General features: G+C 34.1%; 2 protein-coding genes across 26 annotated transcripts in view; one reads left to right on the top strand and one right to left on the bottom strand.

The window, feature by feature from the left end:
- PCM1 (pericentriolar material 1) overlaps positions 1-3,567 on the top strand; it is an 80,195-nt gene extending 76,628 nt beyond the window's left edge. For 15 of the 25 annotated variants that reach the window (XM_025049959.1, XM_025049956.1, XM_015592854.2 and 12 more), the window contains one exon: positions 278-1,727. In XM_025049959.1, coding sequence (XP_024905727.1) covers positions 278-303 — 26 coding nt within the window. In that variant the 3' untranslated portion in view covers positions 304-1,727. Of the gene's footprint in view, positions 1-277 lie in introns of all 25 variants that reach the window. The other 10 variants (XM_025049960.1, XM_025049954.1, XM_025049949.1 and 7 more) reach the window with 2 other exon arrangements.
- A 6,721-nt stretch (positions 3,568-10,288) lies between these two features.
- The window catches only part of ASAH1 (N-acylsphingosine amidohydrolase 1), a 30,008-nt gene continuing 14,402 nt past the window's right edge, over positions 10,289-25,894 (bottom strand). The window contains exons 3-14 of the mRNA XM_006916410.3: positions 24,543-24,633; positions 24,083-24,169; positions 21,991-22,069; positions 19,250-19,324; positions 18,289-18,334; positions 17,554-17,698; positions 16,971-17,025; positions 16,762-16,843; positions 13,348-13,479; positions 13,119-13,242; positions 12,636-12,692; positions 10,289-11,405 (exon numbers count right to left, since the gene is read on the bottom strand). Coding sequence (XP_006916472.1) covers positions 11,316-11,405; positions 12,636-12,692; positions 13,119-13,242; positions 13,348-13,479; positions 16,762-16,843; positions 16,971-17,025; positions 17,554-17,698; positions 18,289-18,334; positions 19,250-19,324; positions 21,991-22,069; positions 24,083-24,169; positions 24,543-24,633 — 1,063 coding nt within the window. The 3' untranslated portion in view covers positions 10,289-11,315. The remainder of the gene's footprint in view (positions 11,406-12,635; positions 12,693-13,118; positions 13,243-13,347; positions 13,480-16,761; positions 16,844-16,970; positions 17,026-17,553; positions 17,699-18,288; positions 18,335-19,249; positions 19,325-21,990; positions 22,070-24,082; positions 24,170-24,542; positions 24,634-25,894) is intronic.

Raw genomic sequence — 25,894 nt, 5'->3', positions numbered from 1 at the left:
TTGGTCTGGATTTCTTCATTTTTATAGTTCTTTTTTTTTTTCTAGTGGGGTATTTTCGAGAGGAAGTATCTGCTCAGTCCGCCGTCTTAAAACAGAAACTCACACCTATTCTTTTTAAACTCTGGTGTGTTATCTGGGAATTATTGCAGGAAACTAAATTAGTATTTCTTCTGTAATAACTTTATATTACAAGTGAAAGTACTAATGGAAGTCAACAATATTAAAGTAAATTCTGGTAAGTAATTTATAAGGCATTAATTATTGTTTTGTTTTTCAGAAACAGTGGGAGCCCAAAGCACATGAGATGTCTTCAGAGGCTCATCTAACTCTCTCTTCACATAGTCAGTGCATATCTGAAAATGGTTCTAAATAAACATCCGTTTTGATCTGTATAAAAATGTAAATTAGTTTGACACGGCATTTTTGATAGGTATGCTAATTCCTGCCCATGGCAGTTTAAAACATCAGAAACTAAATTCTGAACAGATTCAAGCCTTGTTACACTGTGGAGTTATTTTTCTTTTCTTTTTTTGGTCTCGATTTTTTTTCCCCATTGTGATGTTTGGTAACATTGAATTTAAAATGTAGTTTTAAATAAAGTTTGGATTTATCTGTAAAATATCTTTTTTGGGAATTATGTTGAATCCTGTACAATAAGTCACAATTCTATATAATTAGGCAGTTCAAAGAAGAGCAGTGATCTAGAGTTAGAGAAATAATACACTATTTATTACAAAGCCCAGCATTAGGCCAGGTTTCCACAATATGCCAATGTTAACTGCTGTTGGGTCTAATGTTCTTTTAGTCTTATTCCTGTGCAAGAATAGGGCAGATTTTAAAGGTTTTCAGGATCTCTGTGAAGTAATTATAGATTATATATTCATACTCTATTCAAATTGGGTAAGTTTAGAACACATTTCCTTAGTATCTAGAACTTACATAATTATTAGATAAATATTTTCTAGAATTTCAGTTCCTATCTCTGTTGCCTACATCTAAAAATTTTAAAAGTTTTATATAATTAGAGAGTATTCCTGCACAGATAAGTAACATTGTGATTAATTTTAAATGAAAAACTGAGCTCTTTCAAGTAGGGGTTAATAGTGCCGAATTTATGTACCAGAACGTTAAGGTTCTGTATGCCTTTGGACAGATGTACCTTTAAAGATAATAGCTTAAGACCAGAGCATAGTAATTGCTTTGCATGTAGTGAGAGAAAGCAGTTTGCAGATAAAGTATTGAGTAATGGAAATCTATGTGACTTCTTCATCACTAAGTCAGCTTTTAAAAGGTATTTTACCTTTAGATCCCAAACTTAACATATACCCAGTAAGGCTTCACAGAGCCAGTTAACAGTTAAGTCAACCTTCAGATTCTTCCTTGAATAAAATATAAAGAATTATCTTAAGTATCTTTTAAATTTGTTAATAGTTGACCAAAATACCTATAAGAAAAGAATTTGGTTGGGATGCTTTTAAAATTTCTTACCTGTCTGATACTTCAGTGTAAAACTGTAATGTCCAATTAGGGAGTATTATATGGGCATTTCCCTATGATGACATCTGCTGTACACCCATCCCTCGATTTACGTGGATCATCCATTCCACGCATCTTCTTTTTTACGTGGAAGAGAACCACATAAAGAGTCCTCCAGTGCAAAAAAAAAATAGGCCAATATAAGTCATAAAAATATTTTACATTTTCACAAAAAAATGCTAATGAAAATTCAGAAAAACCAAAATAAATTTTTGCTGTTGGTATCTGTACTGTCATCTAAAGCAATCAACCTCTTTTTAATTGGCACAAAGTCACTATCTTCATTGCTCAAATATTTGGAAGTACTACTACGGTTTTGTTATTTATGTTAATGTTTTTAGATGGTCTTTTCTAACCCCATCTAAGTTGCTAAGTTTTCATAAATTCTTCAATATTCACAGCAACATTTAAAAAAATCTTTTTGTTTGTCGGATGTTTGGATCAATATCTAGAATTGCAGTTTCCAGTTTTGTGGCCAATCGAAGAGCTTTTTAATATATTCTGCAGTGAACGAAACTGGTTCAAGGTCACTACTGTATTCATTGGCAGGTTTGGACTCAGGTATTAAGTGAATTAATTCATTATCAGTTAATTCGTGATCAACCAGTGATTTGTTAATATCATTTGTATTCTAATTGTTTGAGCCTTCTTGAAATTTATTTAGTAAGTTAATAATGGCAATTAATCCCACTTCAGTTGTTGGAACCGTATTCCCTGGTACAACCACTTCTGGCCATATTGTTTTCCAGCAAGCACTTAAAGTTGATGGCTTTATATCACTCAAAGCTAACGCAATATTCTTGATACAACTTAAAATTGTGCGTTTATTCCAGGCTTCTGTAACTGTAAAGTGATTCATTATCTTCAAATTTATTAAAAATATTAATTAAACTGTTTAATGTAGGTTAATCTTAAAGGTGGAAATAATGCCTTGATCTAAAGGTTGGATCAAGGAAGTTGTATTTGGTGGCAAATATACAACTTTTGTATTTGGATGTTCTAAATTGTATGGATGACCAAGTGTGTTATCTAAAAGTATTTTAAAAGGAAGACGTTTTTCCTTCATATAATTTTCAGCCTACAGCAAAAAACATTTGTAAAACCAATCTTGAAAAACATCAGTAGTCACCCATGCTTTTTTATTTGCCATACAATAAACGGGAAGATCATTAATAATTGTGTTAGTTTTTTGTATGTTGCTGAGTTAAGCTATTTTTTTTAAAAAGAGTAATCACCAATAATGGAAATGAAAAAGAACCACATAAAATGAGACTACGTAAATGGAAACCACATATAAAAAGCCTGCGCAAACAGGGGGATATTTACTGTATATAAAAAACTTGCATTAAAAAAATGACCATGTAAGTCGCGGGACAGGTATATTGCTACACATGTAAATTATGTGACATATATCTCCAACTTTTAATTCCAGAATGAAGAATTCTTATCCAGCTAGTCTGACTTCAGGGAAACTGAAATAATAAGTTACATTTTATGTCTATTCCAGTTCTATATTTGTTTTCTGGATTGTACAGGAAGAGGGGAAACCTCATTTTGGTACTCAAGTCAAGCCTTACATATTACAACTCTCTCTCTGCATGCATATTAAAGATTGATACTGTGGAAGAGTTGTACTTCTGGTTATTACTATAGTACCTATGAACCTTATCAAACTTGCTTATTTGACTTATGTTAATAGCTGCTATAATGTCTGTTTTATATTTTAAAGCTAAATTGTTTTAAAATTACCTAGGACTTGAGAGCAGATAACTTTTCATGTTTTCCCCTAGAAGCTATTGCTAAAAGGTTAGGCATTAAATATTTCCATTTGTCTTAATTTGTAAGTAAAAAATTTTATTAGAGATAAGAGAGGGAGAAAAGGTCAAAATAGGTGAGAGAGAACCCTACACAGGTTGAGATAATGCCTAAAATAATGAGCTCACCAGACTGTGCAGATATTCTTTGTATTTTGTAATATTCACTTTGGATAAATGGTCTTTCGCTGTTAATAAATGTATATCCTGCATATGATCCTGAATTGCATTTTCATTAAATTGACATACTCATTTATGCTTTAGAATTCCAGAATTGTGCCTTATTTGACAATTTTAGATGTTAAAAAAAAAAAAGAAAAAATAATGACATAACTAGACAGAGATTGTTAAACTTGAGACCATTTTTCTTACAGTGCAGCTGTGTTCTACTCTTTCTTAGTTGTATCTACCTAATATGTAGAGAACATCCTCATATTTAAAATTAGACTGTCATGTTTCTGGCTTATTGCTCAACTTTAATATAAACAGCTCATTCTTCATCTGTTAAAGAAATAATTGGGTCTAGATTTCATTATTTCACTGTAAAACATGGTTGCCCCAGTCTCCTTGCCTGGAAGAGCCAGCATTTCTTGTTCTTGCTGTACAACTTTTGTTACTTTAACATTTGCTATCTTTTCATGTCTGGTTTTTTCCTCAAAATTACTGGTGTCTCTGGCTGGCTCATTTCCTATTAAGGAACAGAGGAATCCTATGCCTACAAATGACTTTGATTCATATATTAGAAGATTTTTAATTATCAGTTCATTTGATCTGCCCAGATTCAGAAATAATGCATAACAGAACATTTGAGCCAACAATTTACAGAAAGCTATTGATTTGGTTATTTTGAAAACTAATCACAACATAAAGTTTCAGTACAAGAGTTCACATAATATTGCATTAAGACTTATGTGTAGTTCTCCCTGATAAATAGGTCTAGCAAATCACATGTGACTAATTTAAAATAAATAATATCAATATTGTTAGTTTGCTGGAAATTCTCACCTGTAATGAACTATATCACCCAGAATATAGCAGCGCTTTTAAGGCCATTTGTTGATCAGATGACATCAGGAAAGGCTTTGAAAAATACAAAGTGCTATATCAATTCACAGTAGTAGTATTCAACATTTGTGTTAAACCTCACTTTACGTGAGACTGGACACGGACATTTAGAGTTCTTCCATCTCTATTGCTCTTTCACCTGTTGCCTCACAGTTGCTATTCAGTATTTTCCTACAAAGGGAATATGGGTTAGTCTATCAAATGAAGTAGTGATCATGGAAATGCTTTAATGACAAGTGCTACGTAAATGTAAGGCACCATATATGTATCCATGTTGGAGAAAGGAAAGGCACAGGGAAAAAAGTAATAAGATTCTCCTCAAACATACAACTCAGTGATGAGGTGTCTTTTGCTTGCTTTTCAATGTTCTGACATTTTAAAAATCTATTTCTAAGGCAGAATTTTAAACACTATCTGCCAGAACCCATACTTGATTCTATGTTTCTTTGCTTAACAAACATTCTTTTCTAACATGTCCTGGCCATATACTCTTTTTGTAATTTTCCCCACTTTAGCTAAGGAGGCAGAATCTAAAGAGCCTTCATAGTGGATCTTAGATGTGGAGTTGTCCCAGTGTCACTTCCACCATTCTAGGTATCTTCAATTTTATATTTTCTCCTCTTTCCATTCCCTCACTCTTACTATCTCCACATCCCCCCAAAATGTTTAAGACATAGATAGAATAATGGGGTTTAAGCTATAAAAATATTTCAAATAGCTTTTTGAATTACATAATTTTCAACTTTACCTTGGATTCTATCACGATTGCCCTTTTTCTCCTTCTGATCTTTATATTCCGCCAATTATCAAATTTTGATTATACAGGTATTCAATAGATTACTAATAACCCTTTTTTGTGGTCCCATCATTGAATTCGATTGTATTCGAGTATAATTTCTGGTACTAGCTAGAAAAGTAAGGCATATTTCAGGATGTAATGTTTTCTAACCAAAGAAATTTCTATTTCTTAATTTAAGTGATTTTTGAAACTTTCTGGTAGTGTAAGTGGTCATTCTTAGATTTTCATGTAAAAAAACTCCTTTACCTTTTAAGGGATTGTCAGGATTCAGAAACTCAGCTTATATAACATTGTATAGTTCAGTTTTTTTCTTATAAGTACTAGCAGTCATTTTAATACAGTAGAGCACTTTTGTGCTTTAGCTGAAAATTCTTTCACAGACAGTATTTGGATGGTATAATGAAGCAAAGAGAGAGTATTACTATGACATTTGGAAACATGATGCACAAACATGCTGATGCTGTTTAACCCCCTCTATTCCTCATTTTTCTATCTGCAAAATGAGAGAATTGTCCCGAATCCGAGGATGTTTTTAGGATGTACATTTTATCAAATGTTAACTACATCTTTCAAAAGAAGATTTACAAAGAGAATTAAAAATGGAAGTCAATGAATAATCAATTGTACAAGTAACTGTCAGTGCTTATTATTACAATGGAATATTCCTGTAGTGTATTTCAGAAAAGTTTCAACTAAGTATATATATAATGCAGATAAATACCTAGCTATTCCTTTTCAAGTCAGTTAATAGGTAAGTCATATTCATTGATTAATGTGATAAAAATAAACAGAATTTAAAATGCACTGAATTCAGTGATATGAGCTACAATAGATTTTAAACTAATGGAAAAGCTTTTCAAAAAGACTTTTTGCTCAAATTTAAGAATAAGGGTTTCTGAAAAGAGCCCCCTTCCATTCCACTCCCCACCAGCACTTCCATTTTCTACTAAAAAAGATGCATGAAAATTGGTACCAACTGTAGTTCGGCAATGTGTACCAAGGTTTTTCACGATAGTTCATATTCTTTGACTAATTCAATTTCTAGAAATATATCCTAAAGATAAACAATTTAGTAAGACTTCTTTTTATATTCGGGATGATCTTTGTCATACATAGTTATTGCAAATATTTTTTCCTGATCTGTGCTTTGCGTTTTCATTTGTTTCAAAGATGTTATGTCTTTTTTTATGCTTAGTATTTTATATCCTAAGAATCTGCCTATGCCAAGGTCATTGAGGTTTTTTTTTTCTTCCTGTTTTCTTTCAGAGGTTTTTATAGTTTTATAGCATTTACATTTAGGTCTATCATTAATTTTGAGGGTTTTTTTTTTTTTTTTTGGTATGTTGTGGAGTCTAAGGATCAAAATTTATTTTCTTCCCATACAGAAATCTAGCCAGAATCACTTGTTGAAAAGACTATCCTCTATTAAATTATCAGGTCACCTTTGTGGAAATGAATAAGCCATGTATGTGTGTATCTATGTATGGAATCTGCATTTTGTTCCACTGATTTTTGTCTAGTCTTATATCAGTATCTGACTTACTACTGTAGCTTTATAAGAAGTCTTGAAATTAGGTAGTGTAAGTTCTCTAAGTTTGTTTTTCTCAAATTTTTGGCTACTCTATGTCCATAATTTTGCATTTCTAATTTTAAAACCATCTTAGTTTTCACAAACAAAAACGGGCTTTTATTGGAATTACATTGAACAAACATCAATTTGGAGGAAATGGAAATATAAACAGTACTGTTTTCTAATGCATGAATACTGTATGGCTTTCCATTTAGGTCATCTTTTGGCTCGATATAGAAATTTAGTTTGACAGGTTTTTTTTCTCCTTTGAGCACACTAAAAATGTCATTTCTTGTCTTCTGTCCTACATGGTTTTTTTGGTGAGAAGTCTGCTGTCGTTTTCTTCTCTGTATAATGTATCTTTTTTCTGGCTGCTTTTAAGGTTTGCTATTTATCTCTGATTTTCAGCAATTTGATTATGATATGCCTCTGTGGTGTGTGTGAGCATATTTGCGCATATATGTTCTTGCAGGTTTATTATGCTTAGAGTTCATTGAGCTGTGGTTTCTAGTTGGAAAATTTGTGGCCATATTTCTTCAAATATTTTCCTCTCTTTTCCTTATGGATCTATAATTACACTTACATTAGACTACATAGAAACATTTCTTTTAATGCAGAGATCTGATCAGAAATTAAGGAACACTCAGAAGCAAAAACTAAGGGATAAGAAAAATAAGGGAAGCCCTGAAATTGGCTTTTTAACTTAATGTCACTCACCAAACCTAGTGAAATTTTTCTTCAGTTTTCATGGCCACAAGGGGTTTAGCAGTCAGGACATACAGCCCAGTAATCAAAGTGTAAAAAAAAAACTTCCAGCACCATTTCCTGAGTAAAATCAATCTCACCAAGAGTTATATTCTCAATATAAGAGTAACAGGGAAAAGTAACATGCAACTGGAATACTGCAAGTAAAACTGCCTATCTCGATCTTTTGTTGGTGTGAGGATCTTCCTTGAGAAGTCAGAACCACAACCTGGTCCTGAATACACTATCTAGGATCTATAAAACCCTCAGCAAGAATTCAATTTACATTGGTAGTGCTCTCAAGCCCTGGCAGAAGTAAATCAAATCCTCTTTGGAGGAACCCACTTTCAACCCAGCCTTCAAAGGATTTCCATAGATAAGTTTACATAGGAATATGCTTGCTGTCACAAATAAAAAACAAACATACAAGGAAACAGGCATCACAAACGTGAACTAGCAGAAACAGTAGAATCAGACCTGCAAAGGTTTCAGACATCTCAATTTTCAAGCCCAGAATATATTTTTAATAAGGTAAAAGAAAAAGATTTAAAATATGAATAAAGACCAATAATCTTTTTAAAAACCTAGATTTGTAAAACAGCCAAATATTCAATATATAAAAAAACAAAATTGAAATTAGAAACTGTGAAAGGCTTAAACAGCAGATTTGCCACAGCAAAATCAGAGTTACTTAACTGGAAGACAGACTTAAAGAAATAGAGAATTAAAGATACAGATATGGAAAGTATGAAGATAGATGAATGACTTAGAAAATGGAACGAGGAGGTTTGACAAGCATCTAATTGGAGTTTCAGAAGGAAAAGAGAAACATTTGAAGAGAGAATGGCTGAGAATATCCAGAATAATGAAAAATAAACCATCCACAGATCAACAAATCCAATATTCTAAATAAGAAAAATATTAAAAAATTAATATCCAGAAACCTCAGAACTACAAAGAAAAAACAAAGACCCTAAAAGCAGAATGAAAAGATAATGGCTTCAAATGAATAATAATTAGACTGACAGCTTCTCAGCAATGATATCAGTGAGAATAAGTTTAATCTAGAACCATGTGTCAGCAAAAATTTCCTTCAAAGTAAAGACGTTTCCAGAGTCTGAAAGTTGTTTTTGTCAATAGGCACTATAGCTAAATAAAATTTTCATTTATCAGAAGGAAAATTATCCCAGGTGGAAAGGAAAGTGGTGAGTAGGAATATAGTAAATATGTGTTTATGTCCAAACAGTAGTCACCATGTGAAACAATACTCATGTCTTTTTGGGTTCAGATAAAACAAAATACAAATAGAATATAAGTTAGGAGATAAGTAAATTGAATTAAAGTATTTTAAGTCCTTTTGTATTCGAATGGAATAATATCCAGGTATTAATTTTAAGCTTTGATAAGGTAAATAGTCTTGGTGCAGTTTATAGGATAACCGCTATACAGAAATAGTGTGTTTTCTAAACTCTTGGAGGAAAAAAAATTTAAAAAATGTCTAAAAAAATGATAATTCCAAAAAGGCAAATTAGAAGGTAGTAGAAACAGATCTAAGATTGAAGAAATAGATGCCAACAAATCAATAATTATGGTAAACGTAAAATAGACTAAGTGCTCTAGCAGAAAAGCATAGGTTGTTGGATTTTATATTTTTAAAATACTGCTAGGTGCACTTTTAAGACACATCTACCATGTAAAAATACTGTAAGGTAAAAACTAAAAGGATGGAAAAAGACACACTAGGGAATACTAATCCCCACCCACCCCAAAAAGCAGACCTGGTGCAAACACCATCTGTCAGTTCGACTTTGAGAAAGTTGGATTACAAGTATAACTACAGTTTGTTGAGAAGATGAAATAAGAGGATATATGTGAAGCATGCATCGTAAGTCCTGATATATAGTAAGTTCTTTGGTAGTTAGCTATTATTAGAGCTACATGTGTGAAGGAATGTAGGTTGACTCAGAGTCCTTAAAACTAGGTGAGGAAAATTATATAGCCCATGGTTTGGATCCAACCTGACATTTTATGCAGTATTTCTAAAAATATAGTCTCATTAATGTCCACTCCAAATTAAAATAGCAATTAATATCACTATCCAAGGGGAATTGTTAGTAAACATCCTCCTCAATATCTTTCTGTATCCTAGATGTATATGCATAAGTACATGTATAAAGTATTATATAATTAGGCTTACAGTATATCCTATATTATAACCTGCTTTTTATCACTAACAGTCCTACCTCACGTTTTAATTCCAGTTCTTTCCTCCAAATGCTTTGATGTCCTGAGGAATCAGTCTGAAACAAATTAGCATCTCACCTCTTTACTATGCATAGCAAAGGCTACTTTAGAAAAATAATACAGGTTTACCTCACTTCGTTTTTATAAAAGGGACAAAATCCACAGTGAAGTTTTTTAAATTAATCAAATCCTATTTTAACACAAACTCTCTTGTAATTCTTGCATAAGATAATACTGGTATCACTATAGTTATGAAGAAGCGAAAAAAGAAAAAATAAATAAACGGGAGGAAAAGCTGCCTTTGAACACCTGCACACTGCACTGATAACAGTGGGTTAAGAGGTGCTAAGGATTAGTCATGTAACATTGTGACCATTTAGTCATAAGTTGAATAACCCTCTTACATATAACTCTTGTAATTTAATTTAGATATTACATTCAAATAGCTTTGATTTCTCCATAATAACCCCCACCCTCAAACTAACACTCAGGTAGACAATCAGTATACAAGACTGCTGACTCTGCTTCCAATGACTTTATTGAATGTCATGAATACAAATGACATTAAATGAAGTGGATACAGTTGTACACAATTGACATGCATTTCAGTTGACTGTGAACATGTGAAAGGTTAACAAGTTTGATTGATTAGCCCTTTTCATAAATACACTTCTGAAAAACATTTTTAAAAAATACATTTTGATCAGAAGGAAAACTCAAAACCTATTTATTAAATAAATGATACTTAGGAGATTTTAAAATCACGGGTACACTTCCAATTTTCTACAATTCTTTGACCTGTTTACTATTCATTCACAGAACCTGGGACTCAGTTTTTGACGTTAACTTCCTGGGGTTGCTGGGAGGTAGGGTAATTACGAAAAAGGAAACACTTCAATTCTGTGTATAAAAGACTGCTTTGCATACTGATTACTTCACGAACCCCAAAAAGTACTAATCAGAGTCAAAGGTGCGGGCATTGAGCATTAAGGGAAATACACAGTTGAATGTCTGTCTCATCTCCCTCTAATCAGTTAGTGAAATTACACTGCTGTCAAAAACAGCAAAGACAGTAGTATATTGATTTTAGTAGCAGACCAAGAGAAAAAGACCGCTATACAGAAAAAAATACAAATATGTAGATAAAAGTGAAAATAATGTGGACTATTTACTGTTACTATTACGTGGACATACTGGATTCAGTGCCCACAGAGAATCTTGCTTTATTCATTCCATGGAAGTGGGTCCCACAATAGTTTAATTGCCCATCCCCACCCCCAAATGTCAAAAGTGAAATGAAACTCGGCAAATTCTAAATGATTGCTGTACTTCATGTAAATTATCGATAAATAAAATCAACTGTTATGGCAAAAAATAGCCTAAGAATTGTAAACATACCAAGAAGAACAAGCTCATGCCTTAAAGAGAACCTGCCCTGCCTGGGTCTTAGTCTTTGGACAGAGATCAGATGGCTGCCCTGGTTGGCCACACGTGAGCGGCCTGCTTCATGTCAGAGAGCGCATTCTGTAGGCCAGGTGTGTGTTCACCAACCTATACAAGGGTCTGGGCAATCCCGCAGGTAAGTTTCAAATTGACCTTTGGTAACGTCCATCATAGTTGTGAATACAGTCAGCTGAAAGAAAAGTTATTTTTACTTTAAGAATGTTTTCAATATTAGCATTTCTTTACTTGTGGAACTGCTTTATGAAGATACTTAATATTAAATAACATATAGTATTATGCAGAAGATGTAAAAATAAATATATAACATAAAGATACAAATAATAAGTCAGTGATAATAAAAACAACTGACATTCTAGGTCATGAATATAAATAGGCTTGGGAGAGAATCTTCAGTTCTTTACAAGGTTTTATTCCTGAGCAGTACACTGCTTCTCCAATGCTTTAAGACTTAGCCCTCTTCAATGTATAATCTGCAGTCATGCAAAGCCTAACAGTATACTGTGGAGTATGAACAGTTTAGCTTTGGCTATCCTTATCTATAAAGCATGTACAGTGAGGGACACTAGGCAGGCACACAGGTTGCAAGGCTCCCACACTCATGGAAGCCCACAGAACGTAAATAACCACTGTGAGCTCCCACGAAGATGGTGCGGGCAAACGAGAAGTATGGCAGGGTCAGTGGGCTTAAGGAAGGCTTCTTGCAGGAGCCAGGTTCTGATCCAAACAGTAATGTGCAGAAGGAGTTTGTTCTGGCAGAAGTAATGGAGGCACGCTGATTTTAGGGAAGGTTAGGAAAAAGAACCAAAGAATAGAAGGAACAAATGGGAAAATCAGGGTGAATATACCCAGAATACACAAGGGGGGACTACGAGCAAATTGAATGATTAGGAAACTTGTTGAATTCTTTAGCTATAGCGTGGGGAAAAGATAAAAGGATGTAATGAAGTTTAAGAGAAACCCTAATCCACCAAGACACAAAGCTCTGACTTAAAATGGACTTCAGACTTTGTTTTGTCAAGTTTTAGATGTTAGTTGTAGTGTACAGAATAAGATTTCTGATAGAAGTCAAAACTAAAATACTACTCTCAATTCAAGGCCATGTAAGTAAAACTAGAAACACTAAGCTGACCAAACTGGACATCAAGCCACAGTGATCAGTTTGTCACATCCCAACAGTTACTATTTTAGCCACACAAAAACATTTAAATAAATAAGTCTTAAGCTGAATGTGACTTGTAACTTATCAACACCTTTTAAAATTCCTCAAATATCCTACTCAGCCTATCAGGGAAGTACATATGCCAATAACAAACAAGATGTTTAGCAAAAAAGACAGCCGCACGCACACGAACACACACACACACACACACACACACACGTGTATATATTTTTAAAATACCTTGTTGAGGACAGGTTTGGTGGACAGGATATCATATATGGTTGGTAATGAGATATTCTAAAACACAAAAATAGTTTTGTTCAGTAGGTTAAAGACAGATGTCAGTAGCCTTATCCACACAAATGGGTCATTAGAAACCAGTACATTCTTCAACCAACCTCCCTCCAACCCCCTAAATGAATTTCCCTTGGGGTCACTGTTAGAAACAGAAGTAATGGTTCAAATGAATCACTTTTTCTCTCTTCTTCCTCCCCTCTTTAAGTCTTGCCTGTTTCTCATTCAACTTCACTGAGTGTTATCCAGCATTAGATTAGAAAGGGAAGTACAGCAAAATTCTGTTCTTTAAATTAAAAAGAACAAAAACTCAGTGGGGATTGTCCAGAGATACCGAATAATAGGAGGTTTATAAAGGCCAAAGGAAGATGCCAGAACTAATCTTTAATGGTCACCATTTCTTTCTATATATGGCATTGTGAATTTTACCTCTTGGGTTGTCTGGTTTAAACACATCTTTGCAGCTGTTCTGCGATCATCAAGGAAGAAGGGATTTTTCCAACGGTCATAATTAGTTTCCACCACATACCATCTACCCTCCTTGGAGTCAAGTCTAGATACAAAAAGAGAGACTCCTCTCAGGCTTCATGCCCTAAACCTGTAAATGTGTCAGTCTATGCTTTAGTTTCTACTTATTTTGTTTAACAAATGTACTTACTCATATACATCCAAAGATTTTTTTCTGCCTCGTGTAATCACACAGCCCTCCCCAGACTTGTTGCCTCCCAGGATAAAGTATGCTGGAGCCAATATCTTCGTTTTGGTCAATATATTCTTGGCTTCTTCATAACTACACAGAAACATTTTTTAAAAAGGAAACATTTTTAGTTGACTTGGAATACAAATATTTTGCCTGTAGAAACCAAGCAAAAACAAATATCTGAGGGACATGTTTTTTAAAAAGAAGTGATAAACAGTGGATCAGGAAGGAGCAATTCCTGACTCGTATGCGGTAAAACACTGAGATGTGAGATGCTCCCTCTGGTCTGAAGGACAAACAGAACAGTCTCAAGAGATCACCTTCTTCCCTTACTGTCTATGCCTTTCACCCAAAAGGAGAACAAGGGAGACAGTATTAATCACCACATATAGGAGGTAAGGGACAGTAAACCTGGAAAGTATTGAAAAATAGGGTTGATGCTCATTTATCCTAGGTCATTTTGATATAGTGCAGATAAAGGCAGTTTTGCTATTATAAGATTTCTGCGCCAGCACAAAATATAACTTCTAGGTTAAAAGGTATTAGGATTGATCAACTGATTGATTTTTAAATTTTCTATTACTTGTTTTCTTTTTTTTCTCTTTAATTAATTTTTTATGGTGACATTGGTTAATGATTTCCAATAGTTTCATCTGTACACTTTAACAGTAAAGCATATATATATTTACACTGTGCAGGTAAATTTTATTGTTTAATTTTTATTTTGTGTATGGGTGATTTTTTTTGACATCAAGAAAAACTCACAGGTGCCCTTCATAGTGGCAGTATCTCTAGCACTTTTTAAACATCAATTTATTTCCTTGCTTTAAACACAGACACAGACACACACACACAAATGTTAGAATTCCATGAGGTTCACCTAAGAAATTCTGAAATAGTTCTTCAATGGAAGACGTGCAAGAAAATATTTTTATATTTTAATATGAATAATTTAAAATAAACTATAACACACTGAAAAGAACATACACCATGATCAAGTGGGGTTTATTCCAAGGATGCAGGGATGGTTCAACAACTACAAATCAATCAATGTGATACACCACATTAACAAAATGAAGGATAAAAATTGTATGATAATCTCGATAGATGCAGAAAAAGCACTGACAAAATTCAACATCCATTTATAATAAAACTCTCTTAAGTGGGTATAGAGGTAATGTACCTCAACATAATAAAGGCCATATATGACAAGCCCACACCTAATATACTCAAAGATGAAAAGCTGAATGCTTTTCCTCTAAGATTAGGAACAAGACAAAGATGCTCACTCTCTTTTTTACTCAGTATAGTACTGGCAGTACCAGCCAGAGCAATTAGGCAAGAAAAAGAAATAAAAGGTATCCAAATCAGAAAGTAAGAAGTAAAACTGTTGCTATTTGCAGATGACATGATATTATATATAGAAAACCCTAAAGATTTTACCACAAAACTGTCAGAGTAAACAAATTCAGTAAAGTTGCAGGATACAAAATCAATATACGAAAATCAGTTGCTATGCACTAATAATGAACTATCAGAAAGAGAAATTAAGAAAACAATCCCATTTACAATTGCAACATAAAGAATAAAACACCAAGGAATAAATTTAACCCAGGAAGAGAAAGACCTGTACACTGAAAACTGTAAGGCACTGATGAAAGAAATGGAAGACTCAAATAAATGGAGAGACATGCTCATTGATTGGGAAATTAATATTGTTAAAATGTTCATACTACCCAAAGCAATCTACAGATTCGATGCGATACCTGTCAAAATTCTAATGGCATTTTTCACAGAAGTAAAATAAAACAATCCTAAAATTTATATGGAATGAAAACAAACAAACAAACAGAAACAGAACCCTGAATAGCAAATGCAATCTTGAGAAAGAAGAACAAACCTGGAAGCATCACGCCTCCTAATTTCAAACTATACTACAAAGCCATAGTAATCAAAACAGTATAGTACCGGCATAAAAACAGACACATAAATCAGTGGAACGGAATAGAGAGCCCAGAAATAAACCCATGCAAATATCGTCAATTAATTTATGACAAAGGAGCCAACAATACACAATAAGGAAAGGACAGTCTCGTCAATAAACGTTGGGAAACTGGAGAGCCACATGCAAAAGGATGAAAGTGGACCAGTATCTTACACCAGACACAAAAATCAACTCAAAATGGATTAAAGACCTGAACATAAGATCTGAAACCATAAAATGCCTAGAAGAAAACATAGGTGGTAAGCCCCTAGCCATTGGTCTTGGCTATAATTTTTTGGATTTGACACCAAAAGGCAACAAAAACGAAAATAAACGACATCAAAATAAAAAGTTTCTGCATGGGAAAGAAAACTACCAACAAAATAAAAAGAAAACCTACTAAATGGGAGAATACATTTGCAAATTGTATATCTGACAAGGGGATACTATGCAAAATATATAAAGAACTCATACAATTCAACAGCAAAAAAATCCATTTAAAAATATGGGCAGTAGTTCTAACATTTTTCAAAAGAAGACATACAGATGGTTAACAAGTACATGAAAAGGTGCTTAACCTCACTAATCAAGGAAACACAAATCAAAATTACGAGATACCACCTTACACTTGTTAGAATGGCTATTATCAAAAAGACAAAAGATAACAAGTGATAGTAAGACTGGGGAGAAAAGGAAACCCTTGTGCACTGTGAGTAGGAATATATATTGGTGCAGTCACTATGGAAAACAGTATCGTGGTTCCTTGAAAAACTAAAAATAGATCTACCATATGATCCAGCAATTCCACTTCTGGGCATTTAGATTCTGAAAATGAAAACACTACCTCACAATGATATATGCACCCTATGTTCACTGTATCATTATTTACAATAGCCAAAACATGGAAACAACTTCAGTGTCCATCGGTGGATGAATGGATAAAGAAAATGTGGTGTGTGTGTACACAATGGAATATATTGTCATAACAAAGAAGGAAATTTTGCTATTTCCAACAATGTGGATGGACCTTGAGGGCGTTATGCAAAGTGAAATAAATCAGAGAAAGACAAATACCATATGATCTCACTTTCATAGGAAAAAAAAAAACAAACAAAGAAAAAACTCATAGAGAACAGAATGGTGGTTGCCAGAGGCAGGGGGATGTAGGAAGGTGAAAATGGGTAAAGGAGGTCAAAAGATAAATGTTCAGTTCTAAAATAAGTAAGTCCTGGGGACGTAATGTATAGCATAGTGACTACGGTTAATAATACTGTATTGTATTGCAATATATACAAATATCAAAACATTTTTGTACACCTTAAACTAATGTTATATATCAATTATATCAATAATTTAAAATATTAAATTTGATAAAGCAACCCAGTTACCTTGTGCTATTTTCCAAAACTGATCTAGTGATAAACCCTATCCACATGGCATCTTTCTTTCCCAAAATCCATTCTAGGACACCTGGAAGAGATCAAGCACAGTGTCACAGGACCTGGAAAAGGTGAGACTATTAACCAGAAGGCAGAGTCTAGCTTTCCTCTTAAAATATCTATGAAATTCCTATTTTATTTAAGAATCCTCTACTCACCCATATAACCACCATTGGTACTGAAACGTTCATTTAGTGTAAGACTAAATAGTCCCTGAGAAAAAGACAAAGCAGTGAAGTCAGAAATGTAGACCACTCTGTTTAAGGCCCTCTCACTGTATTTTATACGGAATATCAAAGCCCAGATTTGGGAATGGGGCATACGATGATAAATCAAAACCATGACACTATCACCTACTAACAGGGCTTTTTTACAAGTTCAAAGCATTTTTACATCTAGTGTATGGGATAAATAGGTGGGATGTTACTGGCCACACTTTCTGACAAGGAAACTGAAGTGCAGAGAATTAGTGCCTGACTTGCCTGACCCGGGACCAGATTCAGATGTATATTCCCAGCCCTCAACATCCAGTCACATGCTTTTCCCCAGAATGAGCTGAGAAACCTTTATTTCCTTTCTACTCCTCTCTACTATGAGAGCTCATAGCTATGAAGGTGACGAAAAGTACAAAGGGATGAACTGGGGCTTCATATTCTTTGGTCCTCAATCTTTAGATTCCACCCTTCACAGTAAAAACAGGACAGAGCTACCTGTAAAATTATGTAACAGTAGATTCCTTACTGGTTTGAATCCTGTTAACGCGCCCACATAGCCAGCAAAGCTTGAAGCCTTGAAGACAGTTTTATTGTTTCTTTGGAAGTCCAAATTCACTGTTAAAGGTTTTAGTTCCTCAGTTACAACCCAGGAATTATTATTTATATTCCACCTACGAAAGACAAATTTCAGTGACATTTAAGAACAATGATGATAATGATGAATATGATGATAATGGCCATGCATTATGCTAGGTACTTTATCTACCTAATCCCTAATGAGTACCCTACTCCCGAATTAGTACCCTAATTCTCCCTAACAAAAACTTTGCAAAATTGGTGGTTTTACCCTCACTTTTTCATATGACAGAACTAAGGCTCAGAGAAGATAAGTATTTCTCCCAATATAACAGTCTATAAATAGCAAACTCCAGATTCAAATTTAGGTCTCTAATTTTAAACACCATTACAATTTTTTTCAGAAGCGTCAAGAAGATATAAAATAGGATGCTATCCTTTCTTTTAAACAATAAACTAGACGTGCCTAGTTTTGGGGCCTTCAAGCATGCTCCAGATTCCTGTTCACTAGGTGTAACTCTACAAACTCTCAAATAACTAAAAGTGTGCCCATCTTGTCTCAAAACTAAGGAATCCAGTCTCTTCCCTTCTGGTCACACTTTGAGCAATACTTGTGACTTACTTTTCATCAATGCAATACAACTATTTTTCTTAAGGACTGAAACACACCATTTTCTTAACTTACCCAAGAAATATTCCAAAATCCATGTTTCGCCCATGTATTAGATGACCTAATTGAAAGTAAGCAAAAGAGACCTGTAGTAGCAGTTATGATAGCATCATTAATCTTAAATCAAAGTTGGACACTTAATTTTGGTTAACTGACATTAACAACTGTTCAATCCAACAATAAGAATTAAGCAGCATCCTGATACCAGAAGGTCTCAAGATCAAACTGCCATCCCTATCACATCAGCCAGATCCCCCCATAAACCCTGAGAGCACAAAGTTCCAGGTAAGATTAGAACAAGGGAAAAGGATCAGTAATCATTCTTTGGTCCACTATGACACAGTCTTATCCAGGCATAGCTATTTTAGCCTCATCTAACATGACGTGCCAACAAGCTTCCCTTGAGGCACTGCCACCTACAGCTGGACGCCTCAAGGGTTAAGTACAGGCAGACTTTATACCCATGGTATAGGTCAAAAATAAGAGAGAAGGTAAATCATCCTGTGCCTTGTAATCTGGGGATCCTCCAGGAAAAAGATGAGAAAGTGAGGCTGGTCTACAAAGGGTTCCTTGGCTGGGAAATCATGGGAGAAGATCTGTCCTGAGCTTCAAGGAGAGTCTGGGATCATTATGTATATGAAGATAATGAAGCACTGCTGTAAGTACTTATATCAAATCATGGAGATGAGTATAAATAGAATATGAGAAATGGTATGAATGTTCATAGTCCTGAAACATTTCTTCCAAGTTCTTTGATATCCTTGAATTAAACGTTAATAGGCATTATGGTAGTCTTAAAATAGGGATAGTTTCCAATACACTTTTAAAAATGTACTAAGATCCATAAAACTATATGCAACATACCACAGAATTTGCTAGTAAGCCTGGATTTTACAAGTTCTAATTGCATTCATTTAGAAGATTTTTCTTTTACTCTGTAATCCACAGTGCCCACCCTCCCTCAGTACCCATTTACCTTTTTTGTCTTCTGCTATTATTGAAGTACAGATGGTAAAAAATTCATAGAAAATATTAAACGAAATAATCTCTCCTATGAGAAGACAGGAAAATTTTTGGTTAATATACGGAACCAAGTCATTGTTAGAAAATTCTTTTTTAAGAAAAATTTGAACCATCATCACTGTGTGAGTTTTCACTTTGGCATACGTAAGTGTCTGCAGACCAGTCTGAATGTGCCTGAATAGCTAGCTGGCCAGGTGATGGTGTCATACCAACCTGTATACACTCTGTAGACTAAAGATAAAACAAGAACCAGAAGGGGGAGCTACTGGGCAAGGTGAACATCTGGGCATGTTGGAATTCTACTACAATACAATGTCCACATTTTTTCATCAATATACTTCATTTCAGTTTTCTTTAGGGGCTCAAATATGACAATTTAATATATCTGGTTCTTGGTTGTATCCTGAAAATGTATTTTTCCCATATTTTTAGAGTTTGACTAATATTTGAAGTTAAGAAATATAGGAAGTATTAATAAAATTAGTGCAGAGCTTACTAAGAAAATCCACTGTAAAATATTTTAATTTTTGAGTGTTCTTCTAAAACTACATAATAATAGTACCACTTAGCATTTAATTCAATGATATACATTTTTTTCTGTCTCATTTTATGTTAATGTGTCAGGCTTAACATGTTTTGCTTTTTTCACTCTAATGTTTTATTTCCATTTGATTTCTATTTTGGTGAAATTCCACTCATTTTCTTTTATTATGAATCATCTGTTAATCTTCTTAATCCATTTTTCTCTTGAGATATTTATATGTGGTATTTATTTGCTAGAGTTCTTTACATAATAAAGGAATTAGAGACATTTCTCATATAGGCTACAAGTATATATTTCCTGTATGTTTTGGTTATCTTTTAAGTCATTTTTTTAAAGAAGGAAAAAAAAACAAAAATCTAGCCACTTTGGTTGAAAAATACTATTAATTTTCTGAAATTCTCAGTCCACTTCTCTTGTAAAACCAAGGTCTACAGGCTATTTAAAATAATTCTATTATTCGGTAGCTTAAAAATAAAGCTTTTGGGATAGCAGGAAAAATCTGTTTCATTATATGTTACAAATTGGAAATAGAGTTTAAAAAATAGTTTCCAAAAACATCAATACCTAAGAATGATATGATGAAGGATATGATGAATGAATGATACGCAAGAACTCCTCCTTAAAAATAAAAAATACAACTCAGAAATCAATAACCGAAATAAATGTTGAAATTTCGTATACCATGTTCATGGATTAGAAAACTCAGTATTGCAATCCCATTCAAAATATCAGTAGGCTCTTTTGTCAAAGTTGATAGGCTGATTCTAAAATTTATATAGAAATACAAATGGTCTAGAATAGCTAAGAGAATTTTGAAGAAAAAGTTAGAAAACTTATACTACATAACTTTAAGACTTACTATAAAGCTTTAGTGATTGCAGGAGCATAGTATTGGTATAAGGAAAGACAAATAGATAAATGAAACTTAACAGAAAGTACCCCAAAAGAATCAGATATATAGAATCATCTGATTTAAATCAAGGGCACCACTGCAATTTACTAAGGGAAGTATATAGTCTTTCTAATAAATGATGTTTAGTCAGTTGGATATTCCATATGGAAAAAAACTGCAACTTGACCCCTAACTCATACCATACACAAAAGTTAATTTAAAGTAGATCATAGGCCTACACATAAAAAGTAAACATAAAACATCTAGGAGACAGAACATTTTCATGACCTTGAAGTATGCAAAGCTTTCTTAAATGGACACAAAAAACATTCCCTGTTAAAAAAATGAGAAATTGGACTTCATTAAAATTAACAATTTCTATTCATCAGAAGGCACCAATAAGATAATAAAAAAGAAAGCTACAGACTGGGAGAAGATATCTGGAATACGTATATCTGACAAAGGGGTTTACTTCGGAATATATAAAGAATTCTTCCTGACCAATAAAAAATGGCCATAAGACTTTCACAAGCACAAGGAAGGAAGGAAAAGGTCAATCTGTTCAGTCTCATTAGTCATTAGGGAAATGTAAATGAAACAATAATGGGATACCATAACACACTCAACAAGATGGCTCAAATAAAAAGGCTGCCTATCAAGTGGAGAAGTATCAAGTGAAGAAAACTAAAACTCTTATACTTTTCTGACTGTCAATGGATACAATCACTTTGGATGGAAGAATTTATAAGGCTGAACAAACATACGGCTACCCTATACCCCAGGTATATAATACCCAAGAGTAACAAGTGCATATGCTCATCAAAAGACATGTACAAGAATGTTCATAACTGCTTTATTCTTAATATCCAAAATCTGGAAACAACTCAAATATCCTATTCATACAATAGCATACTACCTATAATGATAAGTACAAGAAATCAGACACAACAGTTCATATTGTTCAGTTCTATTTATAAATAGTTCAAGAGGCAAAACTAATCTATGGTGAAGTCAGAACAGCTGTCACCTGAGAACTTGATATTATCAGTGAAGGGGCATGATGGGGCGATGGAGCATTCTGGATGGCTGGAATTTTCTTTATCGTGATTTGAGTTGCTATTATATGCATGTATACATTTTTAAAACTCTACTGAGCTGTACTTAAGATCTGTGCACTTTACTGTATGTATACCATACCGCAACAGAAAAATTTTAAGTGCTTTATTAAATTTTTTAAAAGCTGAAAAATGAACTTTACCTAAAGGTATGCCAGTAATATCTGCAACCCCCTTCATTTCCTCCTCATAAGGGCCAGGAAAGTTGCCAAGTAGACCAGGCTGAAAACCAAATAAATTAACGATCATTCACCAAATAAATTAACAATCATTTGACCTAAAGCCCTGAAGCCCTGTTTTGAGATTTGGTTCTTTTACATATAATTTGTTCTATATACTGCTGCCACAATAGGTGATCTGTTATTTTTAAAGATACTTTTATATCGCGTATTTCTAAAAAATTGATTAATACTAGAACTCTTGTTTTGTACTCTTCAGCTCATTTGTTCTAATATGATTCTCAGATTGTTCATATCCGGAGAGGCAGGAAACTGGAATAATTCCATGTGGATAACCCAATAAGACCACAACACAGGAACATTACCATAAGCACTCCTTAGTTCTCAACTCAAATTCACCCTTATGCCACTGGCATTACACCCTCTTTATTATTTCCTTCCTACACATAGCAAAAATCTGTATTTTAGTCATTCGTGAAAACTTTTGTCAAGGTTAATAGATGATCTTGGGCTAAGATGTATTACTGCATCCCATTAGCAAACAATGGGCACATATGCAAATTCAATGGTGGACATCATACTTTTATCATCAAGTGCAACCATTTGCTAACAATGAGATCAAGATTTAAACTAACAGCCTCTTGCTAAGATAATGTGTTTAAAATTTTCAAGTCTCATTTTTCACCAGCTTGCTATTTATATGTAATGTGACCTAACTAAGCATATTGTGTTTACCTAGGAATTCAAAGCACCACAAGTTAACAAACAAAAATGACTTATTAAACATTTATTAACCATTTATTATATCCAGGCACTGTGCTTTACATACAGTGTCATTTAATCCTTACAACCACCATATAAAATACATCTTAGTAAATTCTTGATGAGAGAGAAGTTTTGTAAGTTAAGAAACTTGTCAAAGGACTCACAGCTAGTATGTGATTGATCCAACTTTAAAATCCAGTGTTTCAAGAACAAACAAAACCCAACCCCCAATGTTGTCTGATTATAAAACTTGGGCACCCTTTGCATGCTGCCTTCCCTGGTCTCTTCTGCTGCTGCTCCTGCTAACATATGTATTTTGGGGAAGTCTGGTTAGTATGAGCACAAAGGAGAGCCTTAACGAAAGGCTCAAAGAGCATAAATGTAAGGGATAGCAAGCCTGGTGGTTAGCAGGTGCAAGTGTCATAGGAATGATTTGCTTAGAGTATCCAGTCTCTAGAATGATTCTCAACCAGGCGTAGCTTTGCACCCCCCACAACCACAGTAGACGTGGTGATATCTAGAGACATTTTTGGTTGTCACAACTGAAGGGGTGCTACTGGCATCCAGTAGGTAGAGGTCAGGGATGCTGCCAAACATCCTTCAATGCACAGACAGCCCTCCACAGCAAAGTATCATCTAATCCCAAATGTCATTAGTGCTGAGGTTAACACATCTGCCATAGGGCCTCAGTGTCCTCCCCAATCCTTTGCACTCTGCAGGCCAGTGAGGGCCCCAGAGCAAAGACTGAAAGAGGGTGATGAGGATCTCTCAGGAGGCCCTAGGGGCCAGGCCCTAGATTTTCCATGGGTTCCACCAAAACAAAAAAAGGGGCTGAGAAATGGAGTCTTCCTGCATGAGCAGGAGGGAAACGAAATGGTTTGATGAGGTGTAACTACAAGACACATGCAACCCATGTGAGTTTCAACGGTCACAGCTACTGACGGACTCCATGAAATACAGGGCTGGCTAGGAAAAACCTCTAGGTGCCCTGAGATACTCATGCAAAGCATTTAAGAAAAAAACTGAATTTTCAATAGTGAACTTGCAAACCCGAGTATATATAAGGGGAAGGAAATGCCATACTCTCAGATGAAATATGTATGTTTTGCCTAAAGCTCTATAAAATTGTCTATACTTTTAGAAAACATTAAAGATCAGTTAACTGCCAATATTTGCCATACAATTTTATGTCCTGTTACTCTAATATTACCAAGCTCCAAAATTTTAAGCCTTTTCTGAACTGTGTATATGTGTGTGTTTAAATTTTATTGTGGAAAACAACATTTCTTACCAACTTTTGATCCACTATCTGCATAATTTTTCCACTTGGGACAAATGCATTTACTACATCCTTCAGGGAATTCACGATAACCTTTAGCTGAAAAATTAAGAGATATAAAGTATTGACATTTAAGATTAATATTGGTATAATGAAAGCATTTACAGACCTTTTGATTTACCCATATGTAGCTAAATAAAATAGAGTACTATTTGAAAATATTTTCAATAAATGTATAAACATAATACATGTTTAACATGATTAACTAGTTAGATGGAGATACATGATACAATGAAAAAAGGAAGAAGCTACAAAAACATTTTTTCTTCTACTATCATTTATTGTAAGTAGCAGAGAGGAATCAAAAGCGCTTTCTTAAAATATTTTGTATGTAATTTCATGAAGTGTTCATTTATAAATGCAATTATATTTAGTAAAGTCAGAAACAGAAAACTTAATAATCATAGCATACCGATGGAGCCTTGTCAGTGATCAATTCTTGCCATCTCTTATAGGGTGGCAAATCAAGATTTATGGTGTACCATGGCACTGGACCCCTATAGCTGTAATGAGAGATGTACCATCTTAAAATGTTAAAAGCAGTTTTTTGATGGGGGTTAGTTACATCTATATGGATATGTTAGAGATATACTACTCTTCATAACAATATAGAAGTTGGTACTCAAACCAAAATTTGCAAAAGCTCATTTTTTAGCATTTCTGCCCAATGTTGTATAGATAGTCATAAGTAGTTTCATAAATCTTAGAATTGAATTATACATTCGAGAAGGTTAATGTAAATTGGTGACATGATAATCAATTTTGACTCGAGTTATATGTAACCTGAATATCACTGCTAGGAAATACCTGCCTTTTTTTTCCTTCTAATTTCTGCAAAGTTTTAGTCTAAGCTTGGACACTTCTCTGATTGGTTCCCCAGTCAGAATTCCCTCTTAGATAATATAACACTATTGCCAAATCATTTTCTCTAGTGTTGGCGTCAGAAAGGTCACCTTTTAAGACCCAAGAGAAGCAACATGCATTAGCTTCTCATGACTGGCTTCAAGAATCTTCACTATTCACTCAGCCATCTTACTGTTCCTACTATATTTTCTCTTTTCATTCTTCTGCAGTAAGTCCAAGCTCAAGCACTGTTTGATCATATCCACTTCCCGACTTCCTATTACTCAATTTACATGCAGCAATGTTTGCTATGAGGAGACAGCAACATCCACATCCTTCCCTTATCAATGGACCTGGGCCATATTTCTGGTAGGTGACCTCTACAACTATTCTCTGTCACTCCGGAAACATTACCTTCTGGCACTTGTTACTAAACTGAAATAGTCTGTAAGGATGTGCAATTCGGTGATTTATCAGCTTAAGACTATGCCTAAAAATAGTCAGCATTTGCTCCATTATTGCTCTGCTCCAGAGAAGCATAAGGTGTACACTGGTGCATGCAACAACCTTACCAAGCTGTTAAATTAAAATGTTATCTAGACTTATATCTACAGCAGAGATGGGTTAGTTCCTAAAAGTCAGAGTTGTGGTCCTATTTATACTTCTTTTGTCATGAATAATTATTGGAGTCTCTAAATAATGCTGCTTACTTGGGACCTGGGTGTATGTATAAGGTTTTATGAAGCTGTTAACCAGCAGCTGCTTGTGTTGTCCCTCAGATAGAAAAGGAATCATACTAGATTTTGGAAATACACATTACAAAAAGCACGATGAATGAATTTTTTTCTTCTCAAAGCATTTTCAAAATCCCATTTCCTTAGTAGCTGATATCTATATTAAATACTATATTTACTTCCAAAA

This window comes from Pteropus alecto, unplaced genomic scaffold, assembly GCF_000325575.1.
Source record: "Pteropus alecto unplaced genomic scaffold, ASM32557v1 scaffold24, whole genome shotgun sequence".
In the NCBI taxonomy this organism is placed as follows: domain Eukaryota; kingdom Metazoa; phylum Chordata; class Mammalia; order Chiroptera; family Pteropodidae; genus Pteropus; species Pteropus alecto.
The sequence above is the reverse complement of the archived record's forward strand: the minus strand, read 5'-3'. Positions and strand labels throughout refer to the sequence as shown.